This window comes from Mesitornis unicolor, unplaced genomic scaffold (assembly GCF_000695765.1).
Source record: "Mesitornis unicolor isolate BGI_N332 unplaced genomic scaffold, ASM69576v1 scaffold23475, whole genome shotgun sequence".
Lineage (NCBI taxonomy): Eukaryota > Metazoa > Chordata > Aves > Mesitornithiformes > Mesitornithidae > Mesitornis > Mesitornis unicolor.
Genome location: NW_010186503.1, coordinates 1 through 24,432, shown reverse-complemented (window position 1 = coordinate 24,432; position 24,432 = coordinate 1). Strand labels below are relative to the sequence as shown.

The 24,432-nt window shown below is 36.7% G+C and overlaps 1 protein-coding gene across 1 annotated transcript in view; it reads right to left on the bottom strand.

Annotated features, from left to right (window-relative positions):
• Positions 1 to 24,022, bottom strand: part of TMEM131 (transmembrane protein 131) — a 47,447-nt gene extending 23,425 nt beyond the window's left edge. Inside the window, exons 1-20 of the mRNA XM_010185180.1 lie at positions 23,901 to 24,022; positions 23,113 to 23,193; positions 19,840 to 19,990; positions 19,664 to 19,720; positions 18,653 to 18,714; positions 13,478 to 13,586; positions 11,428 to 11,536; positions 10,441 to 10,594; positions 10,169 to 10,339; positions 9,731 to 9,841; positions 9,510 to 9,644; positions 8,946 to 9,050; positions 7,512 to 7,598; positions 4,061 to 4,213; positions 3,833 to 3,908; positions 3,614 to 3,731; positions 1,928 to 2,066; positions 1,709 to 1,818; positions 1,263 to 1,329; positions 144 to 295 (exon numbers count right to left, since the gene is read on the bottom strand). Of these exons, the coding sequence (XP_010183482.1) occupies positions 144 to 295; positions 1,263 to 1,329; positions 1,709 to 1,818; positions 1,928 to 2,066; positions 3,614 to 3,731; positions 3,833 to 3,908; positions 4,061 to 4,213; positions 7,512 to 7,598; positions 8,946 to 9,050; positions 9,510 to 9,644; positions 9,731 to 9,841; positions 10,169 to 10,339; positions 10,441 to 10,594; positions 11,428 to 11,536; positions 13,478 to 13,586; positions 18,653 to 18,714; positions 19,664 to 19,720; positions 19,840 to 19,990; positions 23,113 to 23,184 (2,138 nt within the window). The 5' untranslated portion in view covers positions 23,185 to 23,193; positions 23,901 to 24,022. The remainder of the gene's footprint in view (positions 1 to 143; positions 296 to 1,262; positions 1,330 to 1,708; positions 1,819 to 1,927; positions 2,067 to 3,613; positions 3,732 to 3,832; positions 3,909 to 4,060; positions 4,214 to 7,511; positions 7,599 to 8,945; positions 9,051 to 9,509; positions 9,645 to 9,730; positions 9,842 to 10,168; positions 10,340 to 10,440; positions 10,595 to 11,427; positions 11,537 to 13,477; positions 13,587 to 18,652; positions 18,715 to 19,663; positions 19,721 to 19,839; positions 19,991 to 23,112; positions 23,194 to 23,900) is intronic.
• Positions 24,023 to 24,432: the final 410 nt, after the last annotated feature.

The following is a 24,432-nucleotide window of genomic DNA, read 5'->3' as shown; positions in this document are numbered from 1 at the left end:
TTTAAATTCAATCTTTCTCCGGTCACACATGATTCTACAATTATTCTTGTAAAAGCGAGTTTCTTACTGACAGCTGATCACAAGCACGATCTTACAAAAAACATCAGAAAAAGTCACACTCGTTTTGGAAATATCTATCATACCTGATAACAATTAATGATGAAACAGTTTTATTAAGAACCGGAGTGAACTTTACTTTGACTGACTTCCTCTCACCAGGTTTTAATATGAGGCTTAAAACTGAATGGCGAGCCAGGCCCTTTGTAAGTCCTACTGTGCTCTGTAGTGGCTGGACCTTAAGAGAGTGGGGAAAATAACAATAAGTAACACCTTTAAAAATAGGTAATTTTTACATATATTTCATAGAAATTATATTGTTTTAGGTAGAAAATTAGTCTTGTCAAAGAATTGTACTGCTCAATGACAAATACTGGGGTTTTTTAAACCAGAAAGTCTGATAGCACAAGAATATTTTCTTATTAGTAAATTATCTCTGTTTATTAAGCAGAAGAACACAGCAAGACAGATCTGAGCTGAACTATACACATGTGGATTCATAAAGCTCTAATAGAAGAAAGAATTCAGAAGCCTTTTAAAAGGTCTATTTTAAACACCAAATTAGCATCAAGCCACTAAGTAATATTTGCTACCCTCAAAATGTTCCATTCTTAAAACATTTTCAGAATCATCTTTTTCCCAAGTAACGGAAAAACAGAGAAAAAGCAAACTTAAAAGAACTACTGAAAAAAGTGCATTTTGGTAAGTTTGCCTTTAGATACTGTGCAAGCAGCAAATTGTTAATCTAAAGCTAACTGCAAATGAACATACACTGGACAAGAAAACAAAGTGTTCAGAATGTGGCATGCTTTATATTGAAAAAGCACATACTTAAAATTGTCCACAATACTCAAATAATTTAAAACAAAGCAATGGAAAACTCAACAGTTTGCTAATTCTTGAACTACCAACCACTGCACCAAAGAAAATAATCCTGTATCAGTAACAGAATTAATAAATGCCGTTTTCCTGTAACTTCTGCAATCCTATTATATCATAAGCAGACAGAAAAAGTGACATTTTAATGACTACATTTGATGAAATCCTGCTTTTCCCGATTTCCTGAAAATATCCAACGAAAATATCCAAACAGAAGCATCACATTTTTCACACAGGCTAAAGATGAAGACATGTATGACTGAACTCTTAATAAAACATTTAAATATCTAAATGTTAAAGTCTAAAGAACACACTGAAATACTTACACTATTTCTGAAGACCTGGAACTCCAGAGTCCTCAGACTGAAATTAGGTGGCTTACTCAAATTAAACCTGCAACAGACATGCAATTATTCTTCCCCAGATCAGGAAAGATAATGACATACTTGCACTTAAGGACTTTAGCAGAAATCAAGAACTGATGGTAGGACTCAAAGAAAATGCAGCCAAAAGGATCTTTAAGTTTCTTACAATCCCCCTCATACTTCAGGTTAAGGAAGAAATGTAAACATCATTTTACTTCAGCAGAAAATAGACATGCATCCAGTGGCAATCAGCCTAGATGCAGGTTGCAATGGGGCTAGCGACTGACATTCTAGAAGTGGCCAAAGCTGTAACCACCAACACAGCTGCCAACTCCTGCATGCCTTTTTTATAAAACACATTCTACTGTAGAGTGAGAAGGGCCTAACTACTCTAAAACAATACTCACCGTTCTAACATTTTATCCACAAAGGTGGATGGGCAAGAATACAGAGCTACAGGAAGGAACTGAACATACACAGGGACGTCAGCTGGATTTTCTAGAAAAATTTCTTCTTCCTATTCAGAAACACAATTTTTGTAAAGTTTACATTGGGGTTAATGTAACTAGAAACTGCTACTAAAAACGCAGTCCCTAAAAAATGATACTATCAACAAAATAACTTACTGATGAGCTGTTTGTATTGGTGAGAGGGAAGCTGAGGTGGCGTGGTGAACTGAGTATGGAAGGCCAGGCCATTTCTGCTGTAATTTTCAACCGGACGTCCTTCTGAAGATCTGTGTCTACTTCAAATACAGCATTCAGTCTGGGGAAACAGTCACAAGACTTACTTTACAGGAGTAAAACTGGAAAAGCCTGGAAAAAGCAATGCTTAAAAGCACAACATTAGTTTGAAAAATAGCACAATACATTATTATATTCATAAGCAACTAAAAAAACCCAACACATCGAGCTCATATGTATTGCTACTGGAAAGTGTAACAGAAACCACCAAAACATGCTAGATGAGACCAACCCAAAGACTAAAGATGTTCTCTATTTCGGTATTGTTGCCAACATCTATCCATTCCAAGTTCTTTTAAGGGCTATTTATGGATGAAGATGAGCAGAAAATGTGGTAGGACTTATGTACCGAATCACCATCAAATGAATTGAGTTCTTTGCTAGTAACCAACCTCTGCAACAGATTTAATTCCTGCTCTCCCACAGGCTCTCCACCATAAGCCTAAACAAGACTAACAGCATTGAGTTCTCCAGTCAGCAAAACTGATGAAAAGCTAGACTTCAAACCTAGAGAAGTATTTTGGGAATGCTCCAAATGCCCAAGCCAGAACCCCTCTGTATTCAGAAGGAGCAGTTTCTCCTTTTTTCATTGGATACCTGGTTAATTTAACTCTCTTTAAAAGCATTATATATTCTAGATTATGTATTATATTAAATAATATGGAAGCATTATATATTCTAGCTAGAACTGCTACTGACTCAGAATTAGTTTTTAATAGAATTTTCCATTCCTGTCCTCTTACCGTAGGTGATAGGAAATTCTTGAAAGTTACCAGTCAGACTAAACAGATTAGATTAAATTTGTTTGGGAGTTAATAATATATCAGTGTTATAACAAAAAAGTGATAAAGGAGGCATGCTTTTGTTACTCTGTTTAGCTACACAGTCATTTTGTTTTTCTGCAAATATGGACGCTTATTTGAAGTGGCAGTCTGGATGCTATCGTCACACAAGACACACGCACTTGCTGTTAATGCTAACTTATGTCTCTTGGAGATTAAATCACTTTATGTATGAGAAGGCAGATGTTTGAAATGTATATAGCAGCCTACAGAGTGTGACTTTTTCCTAAAAATTTAATAGCAATCATTAAATCACCTTCTCTTTAGCAAATCTCATGGAGGAAAACCGAACAATTTGATATTGCACTGAAATGCAATAATCTCAGAATAGCAATAGAAAACCTTATGAAATCTTAGAGGGATATTGAGGTTCCCATTTTAAAACAGATTAAGCAGGCAGGCTGCACAAACAATATAATCAGTTTTAGGAAATTTTTGAAGAGTAGAGACTGAATTGTTTTTGCCATTTTTTTTCCCAGGAACTGCAGCATACTCCAGTGAGTGGTAACTCTCAGTGTTGTGTTTGACTTGAGGAACTTATTACTGTTGTTTTAACTTCTAAAATGTTCTCTTTACATGTTTAGCAAAGGCGGCCAAGTAACCCCTTCTTGGCCTCCTCTCAAAGGGCACTGCAATACTCAGAAATCCTGTATTTTATAAGAGCACACATAACACACAACGCTCCAGTGATTTAAGGCCGGAGAAAGTAACAGGGATAAATACTTACCTATGGCTTGAGTTCTCTTTTATTTCTGTCCACTCTTTGAATAAGTTCTCATGCAAATCCCAGTCAGAATCCCATGCATCTTCTTGCATTGCTACACTGTGCTGAACTTTAGATTCCGCTTTAAGAAATAATGTGGTTTTTAAACTCTTCATGTAAAATCATTGCTTTAGAAGTATTTCTTTAAAAAAGATTTTCATTATGCAGTTGAATGTTACTTACATTTAGATAGAAAAGGCAATCCTACATAGCAATGATCTCCACATTGCAAACCAGGATCAAAATAAATATTTGCAATCTGCAAAACAGGTAAGAGTAGATCAACTAAGGAACTGCGCAGTACATCTTATGACCAAAGGAAAAAAAAAATTTCTGATGACCACAGAATCTTAACATGTGTTATATAGAGGAGAGAACTTGTAAACATGTAGAAATAAGGCATAAACAAACCTTTGATTTTTTTCCTGGCTCTAAATCTTCTTTATTACTTCTTAGCCTCTTATAATAAAATCTTACATCTTCTGACAGGGAGCGTATGTGTTGTATTTTCACTTTCTGAGAAAAGGAGTTCATAATGTTCAGGCTCTGGTGAACTACCTTCCCCTAAAGAAAAGAAAGGATGAAAAGTCTGCAGAATATGCATTTCTCCCTAGCATATGTACTTATTTATGCAGGCTGGCAAAGGCCACTGTAGAGCTGAACTGTTCAACTGGGATTTTAAACTATGCTATCTTAAAAAAATGCCACTTGCTGCACTTTAAGGTAAGTTTCTGTGAAGTTGTATTCTTTCCTCCACCTGCTTCCAAACACAGTTCACCTCTCTTTCAAAAATACATACACCTTAAGTGTCTCAAAGAGCTATAACAACACTTCTGCTTAATCAAATCATGACAAAAAGAAGTACCAGAGGAGGAAAGGCAAGAGAAAACTTCAGTTTTCTGAGCTTCCTATTACAAAAGGGAAATAGGCTTCCTGTAAGAGATCTAGTACACAGTTGCTAGCAATTAGAAATAAATTACAAGGAACAGCAGAGCAAAGCTGCATATTATGAACACTGCAGGTGACAGAGGGTGTTTAAAAACACAGGTAGAATCCTACTTACCACTCTCAATGAAATTAAAACACCAGGCACTAACATTACAACATTTAAAAAGACAAAAGTCCAAGCATTTTTCCCCACATATTTGCACCCTGCCTCCTCTTCTGAGCCAAACATCATTTAACCTTTTAAGCACTGAACATGTAGTTTAATTGCTAGGCTCAGAATCATTACAATGCTCAAGCTCTCCCCCTGCCCTCACCTGGAAATCAATGTGACCATGTTTTGCACCTTGTCTCAAGATCCAATCCTGAGAAATACAGACTCACAGCATGGTTTGGATTGGAAGGGACCTTAAAGATCACCTGGTCCAACCCCCCTGCCATGGGCAGGGACACCTCCCACCAGACCAGGGTGCCCAAAGCCCTGTCCAACTCGGCCTTGAACACTTCCAGGGAGGGGGCATCCACAGCTTCCCTGGTAAACCTGTGCCAGTGTCTCACTACTCTCAGAGTAGACAATAAATAAAAAACAAAACAAACAACAAAGCACAACTCAGGACAGGTGACAAGAATTCAGATTTCTATAAAATACATAAACACAATCAAATTTAGATACCCAAAACTATCTCGTAATGAACATGAGTAGAGTTTTTTATGTTCCCCTTAAATCAATACTCCTAGCTTTTTAAAAATTTCTCTAAGGTACTGACTGAAGTGGAGAGATGGGAGAGATGCACTTTTGCAGGCTCAAAATTTGACTGTGGCCTCAGGAAACAGCCATACACTGTAAACCGTCTCAACAGTAGCAACTATTTTAGAGACTACAAGAATAAATCTCTGAACAGTACAGTCCTGTTAAACTGAACAGGAGGTAAGTCTGAGCTTCACAGTGGAATCTTGTCAGTAACAAACTGCCATCATTTGCGCAAGATAAAGGCTTTTTAAACTCTGTAGAACAAATGAACAGTATTCTACTAAGACAGCATTTAATCATGAAACAACAGATAAGGGAAGACTTTACCAACCAGCAATAAGAAAAACAAAACAATGTAACTTAGCATGCAGGTCCTGAAAGATGAGCTTTGGTCAGAGAAGTTACGAGGTGGCACTGTGAGCTAAAAATGCCATTATAAAGCAGAAGTCAAGACAGCTAAAAGACCTTTTTAAATCAAGACACTTGTCTTTACAAGGCCTGTATACATGGTTAGCGTATTGCAGACAAACCTCTACAAAATACCAGAAATTGGGTGCAAATACACTAAAATTTTAAACAGAGACAGAGAAACCTGGGAACCAGGGAGCTGCAAGAGAATTACATCCTAGGTATGAACTAAAAAGCAAGTGTTACTAAAATTGTAGCACCTACTTATTCCTGGATGTTATAGCTGTCAACTTTCTCTACCAAACACTGAAACAAGAAGAACTAATACTATTTTAGGCTTATTTTCCTAAGTAATGGAAGCGTTACAGAACAAGTAGATGCAGGAGAAAAACATGAAAAAACATGAAAACATGACTACAAAAAGCATGAAGCCAATAAAAATCATGGCAATCTGGGGATGAGAAAGAATGGTAACAGCAAGGAAGCTATGTCTTAGAGGCTGAGAAACACACATGCTACAAGAAGTAGTGCCTGCCAAAACAAAACAAAAAAAATCAAGCTGACCAAGACCTTGGTTGTATGCTGAGATACACTGAGAAACAATTTAGCCATTCCAGTTAGAACAAAATAAAGGGAGATTTTAAAAGAAATACTTATTCATGGCCCAAAATATTTCAATATGGCCTTCAAGAGGGACAACGACCTTGTCAGGAATTAGGATATCTAAATTAGGATATGAAATCTAGAAATTGCTTTATATCTTTGGTGAAAGAAGGGGAAACAGACTTTTAAGTTATTTCAGTTTATCAAAGGCTTATGGAGCAGTTCGTAGATATGGCAGTCAGTGTAATAAATATCTATATTATGGTGAGGCCATATAGTCAAATAGGAAACACAGATCCTAACGATAAAAGATTTCCCCCCAGTTTTCAATCTCTCTCACTATGATTTTCCATCATATTACATTCCCCATTCATCAGGAAAAGACAACGTTCAGACTTCAGTGAAATACCAATTGCAAAGTCAGGATGTCTTGACTGCCCGTGCTTCTACGGTTATGCTGAATGCCAAGTGAGAAGAAAGTATTATCTGGTGAATAGCCTGCTGCTTGAGTCTGCAGCCCTGAGCAAAGAAGCTGCTTTCAGCAGTCACTGAATAAACACTACTGCAGCAGCAAGGATGAAAACAGCCAACGCATACTTCTGCAGAGAGCTCTAGACCCACACAGCTTTCTTGCCTTCCTGTTCCTGTACTCCACCACGTACCCTGGAGAAGATCTACTTTCATTGTGGAAATAATACAATAACGCTTCCATAAAGATCAAGGACTTCTTTTCCTGAACAGTCAGTTTATCAGCTGACTTTGTTGTCTTTAGTATTGCACTTCAGCAATTTGAAAAACGCATCTGTGCAATTTCTTCTCTCTCTTAACTCCCTGTGGTAATGCACACAATTTGGTATTAACTACCTGACCACAGCTATATGAGAATGAAGCTGCAAAGAATTAGGTTTGAGACCGTACCAGTATTGCAAGATCCCATTCAAATGGGCAGTAGAGGAGATGCAGGGATAACTCATGCTTGAGACATGGTTGAGGGGAACCTCAAACGTAGTAATAAACTGAATCATTAACAGTTTGGTAGCAGAATTTCTACAGCAATCTGACATGCAACAACTCAAGACAGCCGTTTCTCATAAAACAGACAGAAACAAAATACACAGCAAGAAATTTTTTAATGCTGCGACCCAGCTCTCTTACCGGAAAAGAAGGTGGAAGAAAAACATGCTTTGGGGAACACGTCAGTGAGCCTACAGCAATCACTGCCTTCACTGGTATAGTTAAAATCTGGAAAAAAAAGAACAAGAAAATATTAGGAAAAAAAACCCCTTAAACATCAGCCTTTAAATGTCTCTTCCACTTTTAAATTGCATAGAATAACAAAACCTTCAAATACTACAATTAATGTAGTCTGGTTTTATATACACATATAAAGCATGGAGACATGAATTAAGATTTCAACACAGAGTCACACTCCCAACAGTCTCTCCATACTGTCAGGAAGCACACCTTTGCTCAGTCCAACTTAGCACCACTCTACATGGAACACAAAAGCACAGTGAAAATATAAGCTCTCAGCAGGGCTTTATATAGGTCTCACTTGAACGGGGCTTTGTTGGAAAACAGTAACATCTTCAAAGTAAATGAGAATGAAGGAAGATGATATACCAAAATTTTCAAACACCATTAGAAGTCATAGTAAGACCTTGCAGGCTTAGGAAAAGGAGCGTGGAATGGGTAGCAATGAGATCCTTTTTATGTATTATTAAAGCTCCCAATACAAGTAGAAAAACTCGTAAGAACAAGAAAGAAAATAAAACATATATAAAAAAAATATATATAATGGAAGGATCACATACATGTATGGACATATTAAAAAAAGTTTAAAATCTCAGATAACTGGCAGAAATTAGGAATTTCCCATCTTCTGTTCATCAGAATCACACAATAAGCTATGTAATTTCCTGACTCATAAGCACAGTGTGTCACTTTATTTTTCTCCTACATATATCACCCAAGGATATTAAATACAGATCCCATTATGTATGAGAATATCTCTCTTCTGCAAACTAATTTAACAGGAAAGGCATATGACGTTGAGAATTAACTGGTTGTTCTTCTCTCTCTTATTAACCTTAGTGTAAGAACTCTGCTTCATCAACTGTCAGCAAACTGCAATTTCTCCAAAACAACTTTCACATGGGGTTTTGACAAAAAAAAATAATCTCTGAAATTACAGCTCAATTTAAGTAACTGATAATGTACCAAAAAGCACATTGTCAGCATGTTTTATGTCAAAAGATCCATGCATTGATGCTTTGAGAACGCGTCAAGTCATTGAAGAACCCATACCTCAAAGCATTAGCTCAGTCTTAAATGGGTATTTCTGAAAGCCAGATGAAAATCCTAATGAAAGTCATTCTTCGTTCCTTCCGAGAAGACACAGCATAAACAGCATTACTGTAGTTCGATGCAGGGTTAAACTGCAGAGATAACTTGACCTCCAGAAGTCCCTTCCAACCTCAACTTCTCCCTGACAGTGCAATCTGTCCACTAACACAACTCTTTAAACTTCACTTTTAAAAACTGAACATTATCATGTGGGCAACACCCATGAATATACAATAAATATACCTCATAATCTGTCGTGATTTGTACAGCTCCGTCATGAATTCCTTCAAGTTCCTTCGCTATTAGTTTTACCTTAAACACAGCGTAATAACCTGATGCTAGTATCACCTGTAAACAGTAGAAACAGTGTCAGCCATTGTATTCCATTAAATGGAAAGAAATTTAACTAGAAACACATACCCAGTATCCTTTTATTTCTTTAAACTGAATCAAAATGCACTTGAAACAACTGTCAATGGTAAAAAGAAAAATTTGAACACGAGTTACTAACTGAAAATTTATCTATTCCCTGAGGTGATAAAGTCCACCCTTCCCAAATAAACGATGAGCATCATCCGAGTGCACAAAGGTTACTGCTTCTGAAGCCTCCCTTTTCAAATTTAACCAATCTGAACATAATAATGCTTCTTAAAATAAATGCTTTCTCAAACTCAGACAAAAAAAATACGAATTCTTACGCTCTCCCCCACACACACTAAAATAAAACTGTAAGAAGCTGCACAGATTTGTCTTTTTTTTCCCTCTCCTAAATCTAGCTTTAAGAAACAGATTCAAGGGATTACTTACTGAAGACTGATCAGATGCACTAGCATTTTGTAGTTCATGGTGGTTTGCAATTATCGTTGTTCTGTTTCCCTTTTCGGTTGTTAGGAGTTCTATGGCCAAACCATCCCCTATAATATGCCAACTTTTTATAGCCAGCTTAGAAAGAACAAGAGGTATTGTTTTCAGTAACAACACTGATGTAAATTTTTTAAAAGGCAAACTAAAAATAGATCCATTCTTACCTCGATCGGATTGCTGTTGATGACTGCAAATAAAATGCTGGTAGCTTCCGCTGCACTCAATATGCCAAAATCTATAAATCGCTCCTCAGTTTTTGGAGGCAGTACAAAGTACTAGAAAGATTGAGATAGGTATTTTAGCATAAATTAAATATAAAATGTGCTCAAACTCTAAGCTCATTAACAAATGCATTAGTAAGTCTAATACAGCAGTACTGTGACAATGTCAAGATGCTATGCATTTTCCATGTAAAACGAAAGGGAATAAAAAAGAGTATTTCAGCAGTAACTGAGGCTGTTTAAGGAAATAACCGGTAAAACTATTTCGAAATTTAAAAAGCCATCCTTCCATCGAAGCATTACAAAGAATTAAAAACAGTCCTATGAAGTCTCCCTCTTATTTAAAAAAAACCAACCAACAACAAAAAAGGAAGTACTTACATCTAAAAATCCAGTGTATGCTCGGACAGGTAGGTGAAATTTAGAAGCATTGGTGATAAGTAAAATATTGTTATCTATATGAACAGATGATGTGGAAGGCATAAAATGAAGTGTAAAAATGTATCTGGATTCATTAGGCGGAATTAAGACTGGTTTACTGAAGTTCTGGACCTAGATCAGTGAACAACGAAGATCAGTGTTACAATTCAAGAGAGTGCAGCACATTCAAACATTTACTGTTAGGTAAAAACGTTCACCAAAATCAGTCTTACTTTAAACATTGGCTTTGCTGCTTCTGGTAACACAACATCATGTATAAGGACTGCAAAACTGAATGTGTTTGTTAGATAGATCGATCTTTCCACGGAATCCACAGCACTGTCACGGATGTGAAAGAGTGTGGCAGCATGATCAAATCCTAAATATCTATTAAAAGAAAACAGTATGAGGAAAATGAAGACTTTCTTCAAACATAAAGTGCTTTTCTTACACAAAAGATTAGAATTCATTCCATCTAACAGCAAAAAAAGTTCATACCCCACCGTACGTCGAAACAGTACTATTAGCACAACAGGGACATTACGCAATTCAGATCAGAAGAAAAATATGTGAATCAACATATTAGGAGGACTAAAATGAAGCACTGGAGTATTAAGACAGTTTGCAAATAATGCATATTCTTTATTAACCAAATAAGGCATCTGCAGCACAGAAGTTCTGATACGTAAGGTTTAGTTGTTCGTCTTCAAAATATTGTCATCAACTTTATCTGCTGATAAAGTAGCACCCCATTTCCACATGAATTTTAAAGTCAATTTAGCCACACTTAGAAAAGAAATAACAAAAAATAAGGAAGTACTAACACTTCTTCCAAAATTTTGCTTGAAATAAAAATTATTTTCCCTATCGTTACTTTAATAGTGATAAAACAGCAAATGCAAAACTGAAAAAAATTCCAATACCACATTTGTAAAACGTCTCACCTGCAGCCTTCAACTACTCTGAAAAACAACCCACTGAGGTTACTTTGATCCCAAGCCCTGAAACCAGCTTATGTATTACTAAGACAACCTCACCTACTAGTGGAAAAACTGAAAAATTCAAACAAGTAACTGTAGTTCTAAATAAGCTCCAGATTCAGAAAACGCAGGTATCACCTCTTTATATCCCCTCTCCCCCTAAAAAAGCTAAATTGCCTGCTACATCAGATAATCTACAGCATTTACTTTTTGAACAATGTTCAGTTACTAAAGGCTTACCCATCCAACACTTCTGCTTGATATGGTATTTCAAGTTTGGAGTAGCTCTTCTCTTTTGCTTTAACAGTTATTTTCCCAGAAGACTGTGATGCTTTTTTTGCTTTTGATGCTGTAGACGTAAAAATACAAGAAGTTTGTTAAAGCAGACAAAAAAATGTATGATCCATTAGGTTAGACTAGCATGAGTGGAAGAATAAAAGCATAGAAGTAGCCCAGAGATGAAGTATCATGGAAGAAGAAAACAGATCTTAAGGAAATTTCAACAAGCAACTGACATGGAGTAAGTCTAGGAAGTAAGATGTCTAAGTTCTGAATTCCTCCCCCTTAACACCAGTTAGTTGGTGTGCCTGAGTTAGTAATCTTATCTATGATAGAGAAGCTTGGTTGTTCCTGTCAAATAAATAACTTGGACGTGTCCAGAGGATAATTCAGTTCCCAGGTGAGCTGAATTCTCCACTTAAAGAATATAGAATACACCTAACCCTCCACTAACAGCACAGAAACTGGAGATGGCTGGGCTCCTTACTCAGAACTATCAGTCAAGCAAGACTTCAGGCCAGGAACACAGCAACAGTTTAATAATAAAGAAGTGAAAGACATGCTAAACTTCACAGGGATAGAATAAGAGTCCATGTAAGAACCCAAAGTACACAACCTCAACAACAAAGCTCACAGGCCTGCTCCAAGATCACTGAATAAGAAATGTTATCCTGCCAGAAAGTCCAAGGGATTCAAATACTATTTAGGAGAAATCATCAGCCTCTAAAGCCCCTGCATACATTAGGACAGCTGAAATAACAAATATTTAGGGCTGGCTGCTTCACTGAAAAGAATTCACCAATTCCTTAAACACATTAAGCAGCTTGACTGGGTATTTTTTCCCCAACTACTATTCCTTCCAAGATCTACCATATGTTAGTCAGTAAGTCCTCATGTAACAACTCCCTCCAGCTGCAAAATCTGAACATATTAACCATCTCAGGTTGAAGAGTTCAGCTACTTCAGAATTTATTTATAGGCTAAAACATACTTAACTCATCTAACAAACTGTAAGCTATTAAAAATATGAAATGCTAATCAATAAATAACAATAAAAAAATCAATAATCTCCTCTCTATCCATACAACATCTAAAATTACGTCTACCTGAAACGAAAAACACTGCATCTGTAAACTGCCACCTCTAAGCAATGCCAGCAGAGAGACTTACAGCACCCTCAGAGCAGTAACATCCGAGTAGGTCAACAGCATTTTGACAGTTGATTAAAACCTCTATAAGAATGGAGGTGCCTTTCTACAAAATGCCAGCATAATATTTACAGTCACATTATCTACGAGTGAAATGACCCGGTGCTTCTCTCATAAAGACACACATGAAAGCCAGTATCAGCACACATAACAAAGCTTGGCAGGAAAGGTACAAGGAAAAGGTTTTTCCACCTTCACCTCCCTTTTTCTTTAATATTAAGTCAAGAGAGCGAAATCAAACAAGCCAGTTTTCATGGTAAGGTTCTCAAGAGCATGACAGAGCCCTGCTTCCATGGGCATTCCAACATCAAATTCACTTTTTTAGAAATAAGATTTTGGATTTTTTTAAACTTTGGAAGGATCAAAAGACAATTCAAGGAATATACTCTCCTCCAATATACATTACTGTGAGGAACACAGCCTGGTTTCTTCAGATTCCTCAAAAGAAAATGCCTATTTAGACTAACAAAACATTTTAAACAATCTGTGTCTTAATGGAAGAATATTGCTCATTTTTAACAGAAATCTAACGTTCAATTTTTATATACACACATAGAAAGATGCTTAAGAATTCTTTCTCTTCTCATCAGTATTTACCAGTCTAAGTTACTTGCTGATTATGATCAGAGATGATCCCTTCAGAAATAAGTCAGAAGAACTTCAAGCCTTTTCCAGATACAAAATTTCATTTCTTTCTCAATACTACAAATAACGCTTTGTTAAGAGAGCAGAAAATAATCCATTAAATTTCAGCAAGTTAAGAAGCATATGACATGTCCTAAGAAGACAGAAGCAGTACTTACCATCAAAGCTAATACTTGCAACTTTGGTATATTTACTTTCAGAGGCTTTTAACGTAACTGGCTTGAAATGTACTGTTATAGCTTCGTTCTGCGGTGTAGGTCTAACGCTCTGCAAACAATCAAAATATGAAGCACCCGTAAATTTATCTTGTTAACAAGTGATACAACAGCAACTAGTTTTGGCTGAGTTCTTACAGGTTTGCCTTTCCTATAACAAAGCAGCATTATAAGAAGCTTTAGAATTTCTTTCAGGTCCTGCAAATTACTGAGCCAGTATGCAGGAAAGTGGGCAATAGAGTTCTCCTTGGGAATGCTGGATGAAGTGACAGTACGGACAGAAACATGTTAATAAAGTAGAAAACAAGTTTTATTTAAATAAAAATTTCTTTTTTATTCTTAATGGTGCAGGGTTACAACTGCTAGACTATTTGTTTCTGGTGCACTCATTACTAAAGCTGTTAACTGATTTGTGATGATACAGACATCAACCTTGTCTCTGATTCCATACTAAGTCTGCAGAGTTGCCACTGGCAAAATAAAAAGTGATTAACTGTATAGAGAACGGTTTTGTGAATCTGAGATGACACTCATACTATACCAACATTTTACGAGATCATCTTTTCTATCGGAGGATTACTGTTTAAACTAAATGCAAAAGGTGAACTGGGCATTATTGGAATAGCAATTGTGTCAGTTATTAGCCAGAGGTGATTTGTATAGATACTCACTGCTGCACAGCAGGATTATGGATTCCATGTCAATAACTGAAGACGCTATGCAAATTGCTAGCAAACTCTCTATCTAGATACCATGAAGAAAAACTGGGCATGGAGTACTTAAATGCTCTCTTTATTGTTTTGCTTAAAATTAGGATGGCTGCCATGATTCCTCCTTCCCAGCTATCTTCTGCTGCAAGAACAGCTCAGCTGCTCATGTAGCAGCTGTTAAGCCTCTGCTCATCACTGGATGCTGTAGTAAGGAAGCTGAAATTAGTGCTGCTTCACCTTATGGTGGGCTGCAGAGTTTAGCACCTGCTTCACAAGCAGCTGAGCCTTTCTTGGTCAGAGAGGAGCAAGGCAGACAGTGATACAAACCAATTACAGCTCTTCCAAGCTAAAATGTCCTTCACTGTTAATTAAAGCCATAAAAATCAAGCATACATAACTAAATTCTGCAGGCCACGTGATCCTTAGAGGAAACGAGCAGCTCTGATCCTGCAGCCAATGAGTGTAAGTTTTGTATTTTGGATTTATAGTACTGACCTTTGTCAACCATCTGCATACACATGGTGCAGATATTTGCTATTTCTCTTCATGAGTCAATCTATAATTACCACACTTTTCTTCTTAATGAAATCCATACTACAAAACTGAGATCTTGAGGAGTCTTTAAAAAAACCCCTCTTAAAGCAGACAAAACCAAAGCTGTAATCAAGTTCATAGCTTTTGCACGGCAGAAAGGGTAACGGTTTCTAGTAGCTCTTGTCATGCAAAAGGCTATTATTTTTAATTACTGAAGTTTGAAAAGATGCTGATTTCATTTAGTAAATCAAATCGGAAGTATTCAAAAGCACAGTCTGTTGCCAGAAAAATCGCAGATTTCAGGAGGTCCATCTCTTAAACCGCAAGTGCAACTAATCTAATGTATTTACTCAAAATGTCTACAGCTAACAAATTTAGTTAAGGAAGGAATTTAGCACTATTTTGTTGAAAGTTTCTTAACTACATCATGCACATTTCTCATTTGTTGCTTGATTACATGCCAGAAAAGGAAATACAGAATTAAGACAACTAAAGAAGAAACAAACATCTTTAAGAATCCTTCAAACCACACTTTCCTCAAATTTTAACTATTTCAAATAAAGCCAAAGCAAAACTGGCTGTGAGATGTACCTTAAGAATCATCAAATATGGACAGGTCATGAGAAAACATGCAAAACAAGTTCCATCAAGAATCTGGTACCACCAATTTTTACAGAAAACATCCTGACAGCAACTTCTATGGGGAAGGAGAATTTAAAATAGACCTGCTTCATTTATACATGGCTTTCCCATGGAGTGCCCCAGTCAAGGTTTCTGACCCTGCTGTATGAAGGTATGTATTTAGCCTAAGAGCAGAAACTGAAGACGTTAAACGTTCTGGAGAACACACAGGGAGGAGAAAGCTTTGTGCTATTGCAGCAGTTATTGAAAAAGACTTCAAAGGTTTAAGGACTCTCAGGCTATACCTATTCTAATAGACTAAAGAGAAGAGTATGGGTTGAAATGCTGGTATATGTTCATCCCTACCGTTTACCTGTCAGCAAACTCCCAAGCACAGTTTTGTCTTGTCCACCTAGCAGACTGCCCTAAAAACTGAGCAGGCCAGAGCCTTCTGCTTGCAGATACCCTGCTGCAAGATGGAAAACCCTGTGGCTACAGGCAGTAGACCAAGGTTGGTTCAAGTATTGCCAGAATCACCTCTGTACTGTTTTATTCACTTTTACAGACAATTGTTCTGTCAGTAATAACTTGGCCTTCAGTTTTTAAAGAGGGACACAACTCACTGAACTTTCACCATAAAGCACTATCCAGAACAGCCATGGAATAAACTGCTACTGAATTTTAACGCTTTAAGGTAACTTTCCTTTGATAACTTTGAAATACACGCACTCAAAACGTGCAGACTGAAAACATATCAACCCATGAGAAGTAGTTAACTTCTGGGTTAAGAGGAAAAAACCCACAAAACTGCTCTGAAGTATGTGACTTGTGAACAAAGTAGTAAATATTTTTAATACAATCCTTTTTATTTTCAAACTGATAGAACTCAGCTTCAATATATGTCTGCCCTGAAGTTCCTGGTTCTTTATGCATCAAATGTGATCAGGACCTTAAAATTTGAAGTATGCCTTTGCTTAGCTACCAAACAGGCTTAAATTGCCTTAGGAAACATAAAATTTTAATTCTAGAGAAAACAGAAAGTGTTAAACAATCTACACTTCAGTAGATTTTTGACAGCGTGACTTACTTGTTGCAGCATGACAACAGTTCATCCAGTCACAAAATAAACGTAATTCTCCCTAATAATGGAGAAAACCCTACAAAAAGTTGAGTTGAGGAAGTTTTCATATAGGGTTGTAGAACTCAAAAAAGAAAGTCAAATGATTTGCTCTTATTCTCCTCAACCAACCTGCTGGAGCACAGCATGACTAAGTACTTACAGGCAGAACTACAACTCTGGCAACAGTACTAGCGGTCTCTCATACACAGATGACCTGAAGATATTTAGTTCCTCCAGCACCCAGCTTAAATATATGCTAAATATAGCCTTGGCCTTTTCTTCTGACATTAAGATGAAATCTGTCACAGAGCTCTGTCTCACTGCGTTTAAACCCTAGCTCCAAGGCTCAGAAATCCAGTTCTTAAACTTCCCTAGCAGCAAGCTATCCACCAGGTTCCTTCCAAAAATTCTTTACTCTTGCTTTCCACTTTGAAATTCCCCAATTGGCACAGCAGCAGAAATTCACACAGCGCTTCAAATGCTAGAAAGGTTACAAACTTTACAACAAAGCTGTGCCTTAGTGAGAAGAACAACTGACTCGATGTGCCATATATGACACACTGGAAAATACATCATAACTGGATATAATGGCTATCAAATGATGGCTTTCCATTAGACTGCAGTCTAAGATAATTTAAAAAAAACAGAAAGGGGGTAGGTTTTTTTTAATGGAGAGTATGAATCAGGTACTATGTTATCAGATATCAGAAGTGATACTGATGGCTTGAATATATGGTTATTTGCAATGTATGCAGGAAGTGTATTATACACTCCAAAAAAACCCAAACCAGGACAAAATCAAAAATAAAACCACAAAAAACTGTCCCTATGCCAAAAACCTGGCAAATCTAAGAAGATGAACATGATATAAGACAGCAGACATAGCTGGAAATATAATTTAATAAATTGACCAGCTCTCCGATTGTAAAAATCATATACACATCTTCTTTTAAATAAAAAATGCTCCACAGAAGCTGGTTCATAGCTTACAAGGCCACAAGAGACCTCATAGGATCATCTGATCTCATTAATGGAACAAGCGTTAGGACTTAGATGAATTAAATTCTGCCGGCACTGTACCGTGAGTTTCTCTCAACTTGAAAATTATTAGAGAACAACTTAGCAAGCATTGCAATGGACTATTATCACAGTAGAAAGTCACCCTTGTTACTAAAAATGTGTCCTAGTCTCCAGTATAAATTCATTTAGCCTCAGTTTTCAGTATCTTCTTGTAAGTTTTGTTAGACCTCAACTATTAAAACACCATTCCCTACAGTTACAGCTATGAGCTTTAAAAAATACAGAAACAGTCTCCAAGAGCTCAGTAAAAAAACTTTGCCAATCCTTTAGTCATTCTTCTGGCTCCTCAGGTTTCTTTTCAACACTTCAACACTTTTTGAGTGACAAGGTCTAGCTAGCTATGCAACTAAATCTGGAAAACAAGGAAGACAGGAAGGGGAGAAGGAAGAAGTGAGAAAAATAGTGGGCAATGAGAAAAACTACACAGGAAAAAGGAATGAATGAATGAAGGTGGACTACTGGACTAGAGCCAAAATTTTGTAATGGAAATTGAAGGTACAAAATCCCAAACCTAGTATTCTGAGGCTGCCTGCACTTTATGCGCAGCTGCGGTTATCTCACTGGACAGGGCTCCAGTGTGTGCAGGCTTTTTTCTTGTTTCAAGCTACAAAGCAGATAAACTCAAGAAAACAAGGGTCATTTTAGTGTCAGTTTATGAAAGCTACTCTTCGCTCATCTTGAAAGATTACGTTGGAGAACCACTTTATGCACTCTCATGGAGTCTGTGATGAGGACAAAGAACTTCACAGACTCTGCATTAATCTGTCATCCCCTGAACCAGAGTCACTGTTCTCAAGCATAAAAGCTTCCACGGGCTTAGCTACTGCAGACACAGCCTGTAAAAGCTGAAACTGCTGTTCAAAGGTGGCTATGAAGCAAATGAATTTTACCATGCATTTAGATTATTTGTCTTACTATTCTGTTATGTTTTCAGTCATACATCTCCTAGCTTCTAATTCTGAACACTACACGGTGAACCTGTGAATGGTCAATTTTTATGAGATAGAGTAAATCCAAGTAGAAAGTTTCAAATTGAAAGGAAATAAAACTTACTGTAATTGGCACATCTTTTGTTCCTGAATTTAATAAATGCAGATTTAAAATTTTTGGCAGATCTGTTAAAGAATAAAAAGACACACCTGGCTATTAGGCTATTTTAACACAAAAACCTCATACAAAGTCATCTGCACTAGCTGGTTTCTCATATAAATCCACTGTTGTTCAGTATTAAAAAGCTAGACTAACATGACAGTATAGCCAGTCAAAACAGTCGGTCTCAAGAGTCTGACACACTTAAAAACCGCATTTCTGTGTATTAGTAGGTATTACATGCTTTAGCTAACCACTCATATTTCTAATACATTAATAAATGAACAGGTTAAAAATACTACAAAAAATGATTTTCCTAGAGGCACCAATATACAGCAGAAGCTAATCTTATTTAAAAATCTTTAACAAGTTAAGTAAGTTGTAAGGAAAAGTACTTCAGAAGCTACCTTTTTTTAGCTGAAAGATTTATACTGTTTTTCTTCAATTAGTCTCTATTACAGTTTCAAAAGATACCTTCAGTCTTACTACTTTCTGTCATATTTTTTCTATTGTACTAAACAATACTTTTTTAAAGTGTTAGGCATAGATATGTAAGTGGCACTTCAAAAAAAAATCATGTAAGTTAGAAATGTTATGAAGTTTGCACACTTTCAGTATTCCCTGTGTCTGAAAATCATTAAAACTTATGCAGATGTAAAAGAATCTTCCAAAACAAGTTCACAAATCAAATAAACTGACAATGGCTTTCAGACTAAACTATGTGCAACTGTGGGAGACTAATGTTACTGCTAGACTTGTATCTGGATGGACAAACTACTGTTTGCTTGTACACATCTCAAGTATGCAGGTGAATACATTTGTGCACTGTTGTAACACATTGTTATCCCGCTTTTGAAACTCTGGCTTTTAGAAAGGAACATTCCACAAACAACCCTGAATAGCACAGAGGTAACTGGGCTTTTCCCTCTCTGTCCTACACTTTATAAGCATTTTGAGACCCGAAGCATAGCTTACCTTGTGTTCGTAGTGTACCAAAATCTAGCATTTCTGTTGATGAATAGATTCCTGGCGCTTTAAAAAAGAAAAAAAAGAACAATTACCATTTTCTTGTTATAATAAAAGTTAACTAAGCTGAATAAATAAAAAAGAAAAAACCCAAGCCCAGCAAAAAACCCCACTTTTCTACAAACCTGTTGTAACTTCTACTTCAACAGGGAGAATGATAAATTCTGTGTTGTCTGAGGCATTTGTTTTTATTCTAATGAAGGCTGTATGATTATCTGCTTCTCTTGAAGAAAAGCTGGCTCTCATCACTCCTTTTGTTTCATATGGAGGTATTTCCTGATAAATAATCAAAGCACATCTATGAGAGTGCAGTAATTACAAAAAAAAGCTGCCACACTACAAAATTACAATAGAAGTGGCTTAACCCCAGCCAGCAACTGAGCCCTACACAGCTCCTCACTTGCTCCCTGGTGGGGTAGGGTGAGAAGCAGAAAAGGCTTTGGCTTTGTGCAAGCACTGCTCAGCAAAACCAAAAACATTCCTGTGTTATCAACACTGTTTTCAGCATAAATCCAAAGCATAGCCACTTATTAGCTACTATGAAGAAAATTAACTCTAGCCCAGTCAAACCCAGCACAAAACGCATTGAGTACAATTGTATTAAGAGAAAAAGTTGCAATAGCAGTAAGGGATAGGCTGCATCTTACTAAAATTACCATTAAATTTACTAAGAATAGTTGTAATCATCTAATACAACATTGATTAAAAATAGGTATATGCAAGAGGACTTTCACATCCCATTCAAATTTTACGTATTAAAATTATGGTAAAAAGACAGTAAACTAAATTGACAGAATCTACCAACAAGCAAAATCTATTGATAAAAATGTTGAGTGCAGTAACACCAAACATTGTTTTTGCACATTCCAAATGGTTTTCCATATACACAAGGCATGCAGTTTCTGTGCTACAGGAACAGATGTCAAAACCATCTCACTAAACACAAAATAGTGCAGAACTGCAAGTATCCAGAAGCTTGTGGAGCTGCAGGTTTATCAGTCACCAAGCAATTGACAGCAAAATGTCAAAATGTGGATTAGTTTCTGTACCAAGCCTATTCCATCAGTTCCTATCTGCACTCAGGGTTTGAAAGACAACTCTTTCCGTATTTGCTGGACAAAGCTACAGCACAAGACTAGCTTCAGAGCCACAGCTGAAATATTGCCTATTCTTCCCCATCACACTGCAGAAGGGCTGTGGAAGTGGATTTTTATTCTTCTCTTCACTTCTCTTCTTTTTAATGGATGATGAAAACTTCGATTTGAAATTCGGAGTTTCTTCCACTTTAAATGCAAATAAATATCTGGGAAGTAGGAATATTTGATGACTAGTCCTTGCACTGATTGACACTGTTTCAGTAGACAGCTTGTCTTATTGCCAGTTGTCTTATACATCTCTTCTGTGCTTTCTGCAGTACGAATTCCTAGCAACCCAATATGGAGGTCGAGCCAGATTTCCCATGGCACAGTAACTGTAGATGTATGCTTTGAAAACCTGAATATCAAAGTAACTAGTTTCAACTGCTATTACTTGGTGTGTCTCTAAACTAAAAAGCCTTCAAGTTCTGTTTTTGCACTTACTCAAAGACCTAACATAATGCAGCAGTTCTTCAGTGTTTCAAAGGATGCGATTTGACTCTTCCTCATGTGTAACCAGGGATTCAACGCCTGTCAGACCCCTGAAGTAACAGTGATTGCAAAAAGTAGTCCTGTGTATGCAGACTGCTTCATCCAATCATCCAAACATTTGACATCAAAACAGTTTTAGATAATGACACACATCCATATGTCAAAGCATCATCATCATATTTCAAATAATTCTTCATCTTTGCAGTTTCTTCTTACTGCAGGGCAGCTCTTAACACAGCCAATATATCTTGGTGTTGCCTCCTATTCATTTAATTTTTTCTAGTTGCCTTATTGTTTTGAAATACCAATGGTTGATACAGAAAACCAGAGGATCAGTGCTGACTTGTATTAACCGAACTGCCTTCCTATGCAGTACGCTGGAAGCCTTCACATGCATGTCGTCATTGCTTTAACTGGCAACCAGACCCAGAGAAGCTGAAAAGGTACATGCCCAAGAAACAGAACTAGAAATAAACCAGACATTTAAGAATCTTCTATTCTTGTGTTTGTAGCTTTAACATGTTTGTTACATACCTTACTAACGGCTACAGAATTCAACATTCCCCTTGAGTTCTTTCAACAACAAGGAAGAGGCTGTGTCTTTAGAAGCATTTGACTAAAATGGTGCCAAAACATTAGGACCTTCATTTTTTAAAATCCATTTTAATGTTTATGTATAGCTCTCAGCATCTGTTTAGTCTTTTCACTGCTTTTTTTTAGAATGCTTCTGATCTGTACTCATACTCACTTGTTTGCAACTTGTGCATCTAAAACTAAGATAATGCCATTCTCATGGTACTTCTCCAGAAAAGCCACGAATTAAGTTTTCTGATTGTCCTCCTTAGCTGAGTTGGAAATATCCCAGCTTTACCCAATACAACAGATGTAACTGTCAGTGACCGTAATGATACACTTGAACAAGAAACAAGTTTTGGAGCACAATGACTTTAAAGTCTGTCTCTCCCAGACAAAAACCAGTCACCTAAATTTTAACAAGAGGAAAACTGTATCCAGCTGGACATTACCAACACTGTGATATACAGCATGGAGCAAATACTTCAGCATGCTTCTAAAATTTATATATTTTAAAGATATCACTATGTATTACTCCAAAACTTCATTAAGTGAAGAACACAACAAAACAGATTTAATGGGCCAGACCACGAGTCCATCCAAACCACTACCCAGTCTCCAGCAGCAGACACAAAGAGTAAAGAATAATTGCAGGGCGTGCACATAGGAATATTTTCCAGCTGCCACATTCGACTCATGATCTAGGGATGGATTTATTGCAGCTAGACACAGTGATGTTTTATTTAGTAGTACTCAATAGAGTCTTCTTCCCCATGTTCATTCAGCTGCTTTTTCAACCCATGTATGCATTCATAGTGATTTCCAGGGAGGACTTTCTCCACTTGCAAAATAATTAAAAAAAAAAAAAATATCTGTGTAATTTTCCTGTAGGTTCAATCCAGCTCACAGGCCACCGGTAAGACTACATTCTCCTGAATGCGCAGGTATGTGTAATTCATTCTACTGGGAATCATCTTGTTCCTCTCATTTCAAAAAAGCACAGCTCAATACAGATGGCTTCTATTAATGAAATCTTTCCTTCAATTTCTATTACCTGTTCTTGTTTCAATTTTTTATGGAGTATTTTTAATGATTACATGACAAGGAAGTTGGTAAAAAACCCCAAACCCTAAAATCATATAAAAATAAAACTTCCCCAAGCAAGTACAATGAATGCTACAGGACATGACTACTCACCCATAGCTTCCTTGTACCTCCTTGCTGACCTGTTGGAAGCTCTAAATGGAGATCACCTCCACTGGAATACATTTCTACAACCTGAGGTGTAGTACAGGAAAATGTTAGCACTCAACTTTAAAGTGACTCTGTTGAGGTTACCAACTATTATAAACTGCAATGTCATGGATTAGCAACTATTTGACCATTAGAATATCTTATAAATTCACTTTTAATTCTGATACAGCTGTTTACCAGTGCTACAATTCATGTGCTTCCTGTAGCATCTAACAATTTGTGGATCATTTACATAACAGAATTAGATCACATTTATGAGTGGACTATACAGACATCAATCCTGCCTTAACAGAAGAATGCTTGCCAACATTACATACTAGGGCACATGATAAAGACACCTTGTGCTGTGCAAAACAAGCAGAAGGAAGCTAAGAGGCATGTCTGGATTAAAAGCACAAGATCTGTTTTACTTTGTTTGCTTCAGTATTTTTCTTAATTACCAGTGAAGTTTAATTTGTTTAATTTGTTTTGCAGTCATGATGACAATTTTAAAACTGGAAATTTCACAGTAAAACCTCAATTTAGCAAATTAACAGATCTGTGAGCATAATTTACCATTTCTAGAACAACTGATTTGCAATTAAACAGAAAAACATTTATATAATATGAAAGACTTGGCCTCAAATAGCTTTAAAGTTCCAGCAGAATTTTAAGAAGAACCAAAATAAACAAAATTTCACTTTGATACCAAAAACATAAATGAGCATTTGATAGATTTTTCTTAGGCTCACCTGCAAAGGTTCACTGTGAGGGTTATGTATATTTATTATAGGCGAAAAACTGCTATTTACAGGAACTCGTGCCCCAATAAATGGGCGCAATCGATAGGGGTTCGGTACTCCAATGCCAAACACCTGGTTCAGAAAAAGAAAAACAAGCGTAAGTAGACGCAGGTAATTGTTCCAGAGCCTAACATATGAGCTAATTTTAGTAACCTATCAAGTACTCTTGCAAATTAATTTTACTGTATACTTCTAACTGAACATTTAAAACCAGTATCATGCTAAAACACTGAAATAAAGAAACTGGTTTAACTTCCAGCTAATGGCTATTTCTCATAGCGACTACTTACTTACTTTGACATATTTAGAACACAGGAAGTCATAATACTGTCTTTTTGTTCTGATACTCTCAAATACTAGATACCAGCTGAAGGTTAAAAAGAGGACCGGCTGAGAGAGTTGGGGCTGTTCAGCCTGGAGAAGGCTCCAGGGAACCTTATAGCAGCTTTCCAGTTCACAGAATCACAGAATCTCAGGAGTT